At 37.4% G+C, this 13092-nt stretch overlaps 1 protein-coding gene across 1 annotated transcript; it reads right to left on the minus strand.

Annotated features, from left to right (window-relative positions):
• Positions 1-3590: 3590 nt before the first annotated feature.
• Positions 3591-12246, minus strand: kctd2 (potassium channel tetramerization domain containing 2). Its single transcript, XM_066666199.1, has 6 exons — positions 11597-12246; positions 9994-10102; positions 9383-9474; positions 8333-8428; positions 7672-7797; positions 3591-7384 (listed from the first exon to the last, which is right to left on the minus strand). Exons 1-6 carry the CDS (start codon positions 11915-11917, stop codon positions 7355-7357), a joined length of 774 nt encoding a protein of 257 aa, XP_066522296.1. The 5' UTR covers positions 11918-12246; the 3' UTR covers positions 3591-7354.
• Positions 12247-13092: the final 846 nt, after the last annotated feature.

Raw genomic sequence — 13092 nt, forward strand, 5'->3', positions numbered from 1 at the left:
GATAATTAAAGACCTAAATTCCTTGAAATTTTACATTGAAAAATGTTCTGTTTGAACAATGTGACAATTCTCTTAAAAATTGTGGCATAAAGTGACTTATTTTTGGAATGGCTTATTTTTGCTAGCAAAGACTGAATTTTGTTTAGTTTATTCATTCATTCATTCATTCATTATCTGTAACCGCTTATCCAGTTCAGGGTCGCGGTGGGTCCAGAGGCTACCTGGAATCATTGGGCGCAAGGCAGGAATACACCCTGGAGGGGGCGCCAGTCCTTCACAGGGCAACACAGACACACACACATTCACTCACACCTACAGACACTTTTGAGTCGCCAATCCACCTACCAACTTGTGTTTTTTGGACTGTGGGAGGAAACCGGAGCACCCGGAGGAAACCCACGTGGACACGGGGAGAACACACCAACTCATCACAGACAGTCACCCGGAGCGGGAATCAAACCCACAACCTCCAGGTCCCTGGAGCTGTGTGACTGCAATACTACCTGCTGCGCCACCATGCTGCCCGTTTAGTTTTTATATTTGTATTAATTTATTTTGTTTTTGGTCTTATTAATTTCATATTCACACTTATGTTTCACAACTGTGAGACATGAATTTTTGATAAAATATTAATTCTTATTATTTTCACTATAACAACATTTTTTGAGTTTTCTAAATTATATCAGTGTTTATGCTGACAAAACAGAATTAAGATGGCCAGTGAAGACTATGGAAATGTTTTATTTTTATATTTGTTAGTAAAAAAATGTCCAAGAGAATGAACAAATCACAGATTAAGTGAGTGTGTGTCTGTTGCCCTGTGATGGAGTGCTGTATGATTCTGAGTATGCTCCGGACACACAGCAACCCTGGACTGGATAAGTGGTTACAAACAATGAATGAAATAATATTTTTGGTACATTTTACAGAAAATACCCACATTTTCTGGATTTGTACAATAAACAGATACACATCTTCTACACGGATAAATATACATATATATTTATTTTGTTTGCTGCATAAAAAAACATCTCATAATTCTAATAACAAACAACCATCTGGATCAGGATCATTGTTTCATAATTAATTGTCCTCAGCATAAATACTGTATGACTGGTTAAAATAAAACAGAGCAGGAAACAGTGCATCATAGAACATGCTTCAGTGCTTCATGCTTCAGACAGCCTCTATTCATGTTTTATTCAAAACCATCCGTTTCCAATATTGACTTGGGCAACTAAATTGTTCCCTGTATATAAAAAAATAATAATAAAATAATAATAATAATAATTTAAAAATCCCTGCTTAAGCATGTTTATGAAAAATTGGAATTCTACTCATTTAAATTTTATTAAGTAACATTAATTCATTATCTGTAACCACTTATCCAATTCAGGGTCACGGTGGGTCCAGAACCTATCTGGAATCATTGGGTGCAAGGCGGGAATACACCCTGGAGGGGGGGCCAGTTCTTCACAGGGCAACACAGACATACACACTCACACCTATGAACACTTTTGTGTCGCCAATCCACCTGCATCGTGTGTTTTTGGACTGTGGAAGGAAACTGGAGCACCCGGAGGAAACCCACACGGACACAGGGAGAACACACCAACTCCTTACAGACAGTCACCCGGAGCGGGAATCGAACCCACACCCTCCAGGCCCCTGGAGATGTATGACTGCGACACTACCTTCTGTGCCACCATGCCGCCCTATTAAGTAACATTGAAATAAAAATGCTTATGATTATTATTTAATGCTATGTTTTTGACAGCATCTGTACTGCTTTGCTATTATTTTCAACTCTGATACTGGAATTTTATTTTAGACCAAGTGTACAACAGAAAACAGAAAAGAACAATGCCTAATATATTTTACTTCTTGCTGGGACATAACTGTGTCTTATATGCGGTTAACTAATTCAGCAGTTTCATGACCTGATATACTTTGTACTTTCACTCAGGTTGTTTTTAACAGTACACTGCAGTCATGAAATTGTCTTATTAAAGCCAGATTGCTGTTCTTTGTTGTCATGTTATTATTTCTATTCTACACAGTTCCTATAAACTACACAGTTCCTATATACATTTTGACGAGTCACAGTTTTTGAGCTACAATTACCACATTTGACACAGTTATATAACTAATAGCATATAATTTATGTTTGTGCTTTTGGTAAAGATCTGATCAAAGGTTTTCACTCAGAAATGTTTGTCCCATAGGTATGCTTTAAAAAACTAAAAATAAATTTGGCACAGATTGCTGTATTGTTATATATTATGCTGTTCAAACCCATCCAAAGTACAGTTTATGATCAGATCTTGTAAGTTCTGATAGAAGATATTCAGTCAGTAATCATCCAAACCTTAATTTCTGTCCCATAGGTATGCTTTCAAGAAAAGTGCCCATAAACTAATGTCAAACATTAATTTGACACAAACACCTGTAGCAGGCTAGCAACACTTTAGAAATCACCTGGAATACCATAGTAACTGGATATCAATACCTTAGTAACCCACCACCTTAGCAACGATCTAGCAACACCTTAGTGACCGACATCTATCATAGCAACACATTAAAAATCACCTAGCAATATTTTCGCAACCAACATATATACCTTAGCAACAAACACATCATAGCAATATTTTAGCCAACAACCTATATATCATAGTTGCAGCCTAGCAAAACCTTAGCAACTCTGCACCTTTGCAACCACATTAAATACCACAGCAACAACTTAATATATTAGAAACCACCCCGGATCTTTGCAAACATCTAGAAATCACTGAGAAATCGTTAATATAATACACACCATACAAACTCCACAACCACAAGCCTCACATTACACACACAGCAGAATGAAGCAAGGTGATACAGGTGTGCCCAATGTGTCAGTCACGATGAAACTTTTCGGGGTATATCGCACTGCACTTAAATATACATTTAAAAAGCTTATTCACTTTCATACTTCCTCTGAGGGTAGCCTTAATATGAGCTACTCATGGTGTTTTGTTTTCTTTCTTTCATTCATTCATTTTTTAAAGGTAGATCATGATTAACTCTCCACTGGAAAAAGAAGACCTCATGCCCAAAAGGCACGCCTGTGATGAAATATTTATATTTTTTAACCCTACAAAAATAAATGTTTTATTATGTTAATCCAGGTGAGACTAGTTTTACGTTCTTCATTTGATAAATGTTAAAGTATAGATATAGTTATGGGCATCAACAGATAAGTTCATTTTAAAAAATAGCAGATTCCTGCCCTGGTTTATTAAATTCCATTATTTGTGAATCTTAAACGTTATCATACTCTAACCACCTCCACACACATTACACTTAACAAATAATTAAAAAACGCTACCCGAGTTAGTCCCAGACGTAATATGTATGGTGGATGCTACCCCATGAAACAAGCAAAAAGTAGAGCAGGAACTACTCCAGAAAACCAGGGATGGAAACCTGTGTTCTACATCAACATAAGAACTCAATCAGGAACAGACAGCTGTTTGACTTACTGCTTTGGTGAGGTTCACAATAGCTATGTGTAAAAAAATAAACAGCATAGGTAAAATATCTGCTTCTGGAAAACTTTTTTTTTATTATTATTATTCATTTACGGTGTACATACATGCTCAGTTCTCTGGTAAACAATTGCAACAAAGTTCTGTGATAAAATGAGAACTACAACATTTTGAACACAAATACGTTTTATGATAAAAATCAGACATTTTTCCTCATTGCAATTTGTACACTGAAAAAAACTGTATCATTAGACAAACTTCAGAAAAACAGAAAGTCTGACCGAGACTATTCATTTCCAGAACACTTATCTCCACAATCTCCATTTAGACAAAGGTCACACTTGACATCAATACAGTTGATAACTTAATACACTCAAAACATCTGGTGTAAGTAGCAGTTTTTCAATACGTTTAAATGTCTTTCTTTGTATGTGTGCACACATGCACACGTGTGTGTACTGAATATCAAAGCATGCAGGTGTTGCAGACTAAATATTATGGCAGTCTTGAAAACTAACCTCATCTTTTGAATATGAACCCTTTTATAATGTGAATAAATATGATTGAGGCCTGCATTCCTGTCCATATAGGTCAGCTTCCAAGCAACCAGTTAATGCCAAACATTTCAATAAATATTCTGTGGTAAAGATTACTTATATGTTTGGACAAGACAAAATGGAACATTGCCTAAAAGTTAATGTTTATGGGCCAGGTTTAAGACTATAGTGAAACTATACTGAAACTGCCACCTTGCACATACTCCAAGGCCTCTCGTCACTGTCCATGCACCAATTAATGCCTATGCTAACACAAGGCTAGACACAACCCCAGTATATAACATTATATACTTTAACACACTGCATGCGTTCAAGTCCACATACAGAAAACAAGGGCCCACTCCCTCCCATACAGAAAACATGGGAAATTTTTTTCCCCACAGAAATTTTTGCTTCAATATCTCATTTTGTTTAACCACAAACAAGTGAGAGGACCACAAAGGGCATATACAAAATGTTTAAAATGAAAAAGATCTATATTTTTACATCACTGTGCCCAAGTGCTTTAAAATGATTAAAAAGTATTAAAAGTAATGTTTACTTTGATCTATGTTTGTTGATGATTTTAATTGGCCTACAGTAAACTGCATAGATTGCAGTGACTGCATTGTTGTGTGACCTTGCTGTGTTTGTTGACCTCCATGAAGTGTGTATAAAAAAGAAAAAAAAAACAACAAAAAAAAAAACACATAGACATACTTAATGTGCACGTAGGCAGAAGATTAAGGGCACAAATTAAATGTTTCCATAGGACATGAGATAAAAAAAAAATGCTGGCACAAGGACAATCTGAATCAGTTGTGTGAAACACATGCACCGCATGAAACAATGAGACAAAGGAAAACAAAGATATTAAAACGACATAAGAATACTTTCTAAATATTAAAGCCAGATTCTTTGCCTCCCTTTATACCTAATACATATTTTAAATGATGGAATACCACTGGCATTGCTTAAGTCCAAAATTAGACTTAATCCACATCCAGGAAACTGGCCTTAGAACAATGGGGCAGATGACGATAGATACCATGTTGATTTTGCCTCCACGTTGATGAATAAACAAATCTAATTGCCCCCTACCTGAAATGATTCATATAAAACACAATGGAATCATTTGCCGCAGGGTGGGGTTTCAATACTATTACGAGAACTTGAATAATAAACTGGGGCTGAACAAATGAGCACTCCAGGAGTCAAATTTCTCTAAGTGAGTAAGTAAAAATAAGAGGCAAGTAATATACCAAAATGATCCTGCCAATTGAAAAACCTGCTCTGTTATATAAGAAAGAAAATTAAAAGCTAGCAAATGAAGCACATTTCAGCACCCCTCCTCCTGCTACTCATTTTAAAGAGTGAAAAGCACAATGTAAATGAGGCAAAGAGTAAAAAAAGGTTCCCAACCTAATAACAATAGTGTAAGCACACAACATCTGAACACACTAATGACAAAAATGGTCATACTGACAATGTATATGAGGCTGCCTAACAGATAGAGATGCTTTTCAATGGACAACATAATACCCTACACCAATTCATGCCGTTACCTATACAATGATACAGAATAAATGTATGTTAAATACTGTCAACACATCATGAAGCACGCTCTGTGTTAGCAGATTAGCACATTCTAAGATTTTGTGAGATTTAGTTATAATCTAGTCTTGAACGTCTAAATATTAAACATCTAGGGCAATTAATTCAGTGTAAAACAGGACCAAATACTGGCTCTGATGTCAAAACATATATGAATGTAGCACAGTTTACCTGAAGTAATATGGTATATTTTGACACAAGGGCATGAATCTTAATCCATGTAAAATAGAGCCCTTAACATTAAATTCTATTCCACTATAACTTATATAACTTCTTTAAATCTATGAGATAGGAACAGTTAAACAGCCAAAATGTGATGGTGTTCTAAGAAAACTGGAGCTGACCTCTTAAATGAACCATCACATTAGAGAACCACTATAGCTCTGCCCTGACTCCAGACATTAGGGCACTTTTGTCTGTCAACAGTCTCATGGAGTTCTTATGTGATATGCTAAAGAACTGTATCTCTGTAATGTCAAAAAAAGTGTAAAATAAGAAAACGGAAGTCTCCCATTTTCAAGTTGGGAAAGAACAACACAAAGGTTTAAGTATCAGTGACCAGGCACTGGATAAATATACTAGGACCATGGGTCAATTCATAAACTTCACCAAACAAATAGACACATTGTTCTTGTTAAAGAAAAATGAATGCGGTGGTTAAATATTAACAGTTACTTTGAATTCAGCCTTATTGTAATTTGTTTGTTTTATAATCCTTACATGTTCCTGAAATTGCACATTTGTTTTTGTTTGGTTGTTTGAACAAATGAAATGGCAAAAAAAATGTCCCCAGGATGGAATGCATCATCCTGAGTAAATGGGAGAAATCTTCCGATTCATAGCGGTGAACCTGGGTGGGATGCCCAACCAGGAAGCTGTCTGTATACTCCCTTCCCTTCCAGTCATTCCTGGGCAACCTACAAGGGGGCAGATATACTTAAAGAGATAGACACACTACAAACTGGAGATAAAATGCTGCATGTTCAGAAGCCGTCTTCTATGTCCCAGCCATCTTGTTCCACACTGTGCGTTATGTCAGGCCAGGCATGGTAGACGATTGTTGCTGCTGATGTTCGTTCACTCAGTTTACACAGTGAGATAATGTGCTTGTTATGAAAAGTGGATTGGGGGGGGGGGTGAAGGACAAACCATTCTTTTTGTTTACTTTTCATGGCCCTGGAAGTCCTGAGGAGAGTTCTGTGATGTAGGCATAGCCAAGCTGAGCAGGGCACAGGCATCCCTTGAAACTAGCATGCCAGCAACGATGTAAATTACGATGATTATGAGCAGAATATGAAAATGATAAAGACCAAGGTCCGAGGCAACGTGGATGACTAAGGGTACAGTGACAGATAAACCTCGTAAACCTTACTCTTCCTAGCCATCAGTCTTGCAGTCATCACAGATTATATGAAGTATAACCTGTTTAGGATTTCTGATTAGTAGATAACATCAGTAATCATTTGTGTTGGTGCTGAATGGATAATGTTGCAGCACTGCAGGGAGTGGGGGTCAGGACACCCCCCACTGCGGAAAGGCACAAGGGAGGAGGGTGAGAAAAAGGAAGGGTGGGCATGTGAGCTGAGAGACTTGGAGTGTGCTGTATGGTAGAGGAGGGAGAGGAGTGTTGGGAAAGAGGACTGAGAGATTTGTGTCAGCACAGGTAAGAAGGTCTCCTCACATCCGGGAACCTCTCTCCTGAAGGATCTGTGAATCAGAAAAACCCAGCTGATAGGTTAAATGTTGAAAACACAACCGTATTGAGCATAATGCAATATTGTAATGGATTACTGAATAAGTATAACTGGAGATGCCTAAGGATGAGTTATTTTTGAGTCAAAATGTAGGAGAAAAACTAAGCTATCTGATTAAAAATCCTACTGCACTGATTTAGACTTGCCAGGTGGTCTGCAAATATATGTAAGATTATTATTTAGGGGAAAGGTAAATCAAATCTAAATTATATTATACAGTTCATCTGGGTTTGATCTCACCTTAGCCTTCTCGGTTGGCTCAATAACAATTCCATTAGTGGAATTGTTAAGCTCCCTGGAAACCACACACAGGAACTCGGCCTGGTCCTCATTGCCATAGTTGTAAGACGATCCAATGCTTATGAGCTAAAAAAGCAAGTAAGATGAATCAGGTTCATATCATCACAAAAGGTTTTCTAAAACCAAAGCAAGTGATCAGCTGACATAAATAGAAGTCTGCATGAAAAACGATCCCCTGAAGGACGTCACATATTATTCTGCCTTAACTGCATCATGTGAGACATGTGTGACTGTGCAAATACACAAACAATAAAAAGCAAAATGATCAGAACACTAGCATAAAAGAACAATACACCAAGTAAGTCAAAAGCCAAATAGACATCTGTGATTCTTCTGAGTGATTAAATAGACGATAGGAACACCATTCAGATGTTTATTTAATCAAGTACAATACACTTATGCTGAAATTACAGTCGGGATATATTTACTGAGAAAGAACTATTGGTAAAGACAGAGGCAAAAAGCTCCAAAGATTACAAGGAAAGCTAACTAATCCATCCTGAATAGGGAACATACATTCAGTATGGCAGTGTGCCCAGAAAGAATTCCAGCAATAAGCATGACTACACAAACTCAAGGTAGAGGAGAAATACAGGCTCACTTGCTCAAACTTCCATCCATCAGACATTGTGGAGACCATTTGTGTGAGCTCCTCTTCCTGACACTGGAGTACACGATACACATGCTTCACAGGGCCCTGTAAATAAATAAAAATAATAATAAATAATAGTAATTAAATTATTCATCTCAAAAATATGTTATATAGAGTACATGATAGAACAGAAACTCATACTGCAATGCTCTGATTAAAAAATACAGTCAGAAGCAAAATTTGCAATAACATTCCAGGCCAAAATAAGTTTGGGATTGACTGACTAAGTGAAAATATGTAAAACTATTGTAAACATTTTCTTAAAGTGTCTTCTCTGTGGAAGATGTTTACTTAATTTTAAAACATTTAAATAAAATTTTAAAAATGCTTTCAGAACAAAATTTGGTATCTAACTTTTCTGTCATATTTAAAGGAAAATGTCTGATTTTGGCATTTCAAAAACAGCAAAGCCCAAAATACCTCCTCTCTCTGTGTGATATAATACGTGTGTAAATGGTGCCGAGTTCCGAGCCGTCCAGCTGAGCTTGTGAACAGTAGACAAAAACATAACTGTAACGCAGAGCCAAACCCAGCCCCAGAAACACACACAAATGGAGCATGTCCCTGTCTTATTTCCTATTATTCAGCCATGGCTTGCGCTGAAGAATCTACTATTCTTTGGTTCCAGCTGGGAACTAATATTTCTGGTTTGTGAACCCATGCTCGTTTCAACATTAGGAATCAGTCAGTCAGTCAATAAGTGAAAATGCCTTTTCTAGGCTGGCCTGGTAGGCGGTCCATCAATAAATAGGTCATTATACGTGTGGTCAACCATGATTTATGTCTCATACAAAAAAAGCTGAAAACAAAGAGGAATTAAGTAACGCAATCAATTTCAGAATAAAAAGTGAAAATATATTTCTGATCATTTTAATACAGCTTGACCTGTTAAATTGAAGAGTTCTGTAGACAATCTGTGTCAGTAATTAATTATGGACTTAATTATTCTGCATTGCTAAATCAAGCCCAAAGTGCCACCCTTCCATGATCTATTCCCACCTGGGATGTCCTGTTCTCGTTGTCTCGTATCCTTTCTTTCACCAGTCTCACCAGTGATGCAATGTTGTAAAATTCAGCTTCCTCAAGAACACCTGCAGAGACCAGACAAGACACTGTTTCAATAAATCATTCAAATTTAACAAAAACAAGGACCCCAAATACATAAATGCATGTATCAAGAGATATTTTTGAAGCAAATGTTGCTTAAAAATCCTGTCTGTATCCCTCTATTTTCGGTTTGGAACAATAAGCATACAATAAGCATAATGCAATTTATTTTTATCTACAAATATTTTGGCTGAAATTATATTTTATAGATCAAACACGACTTATGTATTTTTTCAATGCTAAAAAAATGATCGTGAGAGGTACAGAGGAAGTGATCTGGAGTACATGAGGCTATACTGTCAGATTTAAATTACAATGGACATAATGCTTTGAGTACACACTGTCCCCTTTGAGAAACAATTTACAATTCCTGTAGATTTTACCTGTGCTGTATGGACATTGTGTTCCAGTAATAATGCAGTTACAGAAAATGGTGCTTTTAAGATCAACCAGAAGCACTGTTATTATGATGGATCTAAGGAAAAACATCCAAAATATCTTACCCTCTTCTGCAAGGTTCTTGTTGATGATTAGCTTTCCATGCCTCAGATAATTCAAGATAGGTCCGAAGTATGTGGGGTCCCTATCAATCAAATAAGCTCCTGTCTCATCCTGGGCAGAATGACAGTAATCAATTATGACGTGTCACAAATAACGCCAAACAGCCAAACAAAATCACAGATTACTATTTAATTTTCCTCTTTAAGACTAAAGAACTGATTTCTTAACTTTGACAATGAATGCAACTGTTTAAAAAAACTATAGCGAAGTCAATTCCAATTCTGGAAACATTTAATATACTTCCGTAGTGAGAAAGTAGTTTCAGCATGAAGGGAAAAAGTAGGAAGGGGACGTGTTATATTTGCATGCCCTTCCACTACTCCTCCATCACTCATTATACCGGTGAGTTATAGATGTGTCCTCCCAAGAAGAATTGCTTCCAAAATTGTCACCTGACATTGTTCCTATTCAGAGACACTATAACTTACACAAGCAATTACCTAAACACATCACAGACCTTTGCAAATTTCTGCCATAGGCATTTAAATAATAAGACAGAGGAAAGTGAAAAAAAAACAGGAGATCCTAAACAAAACTGGAGTTAAAAATGGACTACTAAGAATTACACAGGAACTTGACCATTTTGAGCAATGGAAGAAAATAAAACTTTACTATTCGTTTACAAGTATATCCACTGGCAATTCTGTCTGTTTTCTACTGTGAAAAGACAAGACTATGCACCTGAAAGGATTTTGAGGTGTCAAGAAGCTGCTACTGAGAAAGGGAAACATAAAATAGACAGAACAAGTTTGCACTAGAAAATCTAAACAAGGACATTTGAGATAAGGAGTAAGATTTGGTGGACTATTGATAACAGGATACAACAGCTGCTTTTTTCTATAATACTGAAAATGTAATAACTGAATTGTTGTTCTGACCAGATGGTAAAATGAAGAAAGTTGTCAGTGATTTTTGCAGAGACCACAGAAGAGAGAGAGAGAAAAAAAACAGTTACTATGGTTGTTGGCGTTGCTTACTTTTTAAAATAATTCTGTTGATGTAATATCAAATGTTGCACATCAAGGAAATTCTAAAAAGGGTAAAAGGGCACTAAACACATAATGCTCAGCTTGGCACCACATATACTCGACTGATTCTTAATCAAACACAGACAAGTCTCTGCTTCTGAGACTCTCACCATCTGCTGGAATTTACACCTTCGATGTGAAGAAAGGAAATCCTCAGTACAACTGTGCACATCTGTTGTACACTATGTCGAATAATATGATCCATCTGACTTAAGGGACTGCTTCCTATACTAGCGGCAAATACATTTTGGACAATTGAGATGCATGGATGCATTATAAATGCAAAGTCCTGTGCAGCTTATTACTATGATGTTTTAATCAGGGTTTAAATCCCAGACCTGGGGGCATCATTGACTGTTGTTGATATATGTTCTGGTTTCTCAAAACACCTATTATCATAAATTATTAATTAATAAAAATTGTAACTGTAAATGCTATGCAAAAGGAGCTTTTGCTGCAGAAGGAGCAGTGCAGCAAGGTCTGCTGTCCCTTTGCACTGGAAATGTTGGAGACTTACTTTATCTGAATCTAGATCTGGGTCTTCCTGACATAGCCGATACAGAAATGACTTGGGTTCTCTGCACAGGGTCTGTTTCGTGGTGATGAAGTAGGTTCCTCCGACGTTGAGGCGGACCCAGCGGGATCCCGGTCTCTCCTCGGCGGGCTCGGAGCTTGGGGAGCTCGGGGAGCTCTTGGAGCTGAAGCCGAGTGCCGTTCTGGAGGCGGGCACGGCGCTACGAGGCGACGGCAGCCGCACACTGACACTGACGGAGCCGCGGAGCTCGCTCTGCTCCAGGACTGCGGCCGAGCTCCCTTCCATGTGCAACTCAGACATCATACAGCTCCGCCACACAGTCCTTTATAACCGCGGACTCCTACCGACGGCTGCACCTAGAGCTGATACTATAATTATTATTATATCAACTACAGCCGAAAGAGACAGTCAGGTTCAGAGAACAGTCTCACAGCGTCTCTCCGTCCGTCCGCACGCAGAGCGCCGACAAAAACAACAGACCCGCTCTAAACGCATCAATAACGGGAAGAAACACGGTGCAGTAAACAAGTACCACGGTCCCGAGCTCACATTTTACACGTTCACGCAACGCGACATTTTATCCGCTTTCTTTATTCAAACGAGTCCTGCGAGCTACAAACACCGTGCGAACTACAACCTAACACTGCCGGGGCGATACCACCACACACCGCGCCACAATAAGAGCACACTCCACTCTACAAAACTAAAGCTAATTCAACTATTACACAAAGCACAATCAGGATATCTTCTTAATTTCCATTTGTGAATTGTGGTTGTTGTTGCTGTTACTATTAGGAACCGTTTATTGTTAGTATAATAATAATAATAATAATAGTAACGTTTTTTACTTTTATCTACATTTTATCTACGTATCTACATGTGAGCCAATACAAATACTATAAATATATCTACATACTATTACTACTAGTAATAAGAAATATAAATAATACTGCTACTAACAACAATATAAAAAAATAGTAGTAATATTAATATATTCTACTAGAACCTATGGTCACTTGCCTAACAATAGACATAATTATAGTAAAAATATTATATTGCAGTGGTTCTGTGGTGCGTCGTGTGACATTGCTTCTGCACAGAAGGGCCATGAGCTGTGGTTCAAGCCAGACCTAGTGTGGAGTTGTGTTCTGGCTGCATCCACTACTCAGTCACTGGGATACAATGGTGCGCTAACGGTGGCATTCACATTGTTTCAAAGGGAATCTGCTGCAAAACATGCGCCAAACGTAACATACAGATAATCTGGTGGGTTGATGGTTCATAACTTCTCAGAACAGCCAAATGTACTAATGTAAACAACCAAAGTTCTCACTCTCAGAGCTTTAGTTGACCGCATATCTCAGCATATAATGTATCATTCACAATATGTGCACTGTAAACAAATTCATATAGCTATTAAATAACTCAAATATTTAATGTTTATGATGTTTTATTTCATATAATAAACATTCTAACAA

This window comes from Hoplias malabaricus, chromosome 3, assembly GCF_029633855.1.
Source record: "Hoplias malabaricus isolate fHopMal1 chromosome 3, fHopMal1.hap1, whole genome shotgun sequence".
Taxonomy (NCBI): Eukaryota; Metazoa; Chordata; class Actinopteri; order Characiformes; family Erythrinidae; genus Hoplias; species Hoplias malabaricus.

What these genes read in the sequence shown, in the direction of transcription:
- kctd2 (XM_066666199.1), bottom strand. Translation starts at nt 11,917, where the DNA reads ATGATGTCTGAGTTGCACATGGAAGGGAGCTCGGCCGCAGTCCTGGAG. An exon ending in CAAGAACCTTGCAGAAGAGG is followed by an intron (nt 9,475 to 9,993) that starts GTAAGATATTTT and finishes TGGTCTCTGCAG; the next exon opens with GTGTTCTTGAGGAAGCTGAA. An exon ending in ACGAGAACAGGACATCCCAG is followed by an intron (nt 8,429 to 9,382) that starts GTGGGAATAGAT and finishes ATTTATTTACAG; the next exon opens with GGCCCTGTGAAGCATGTGTA.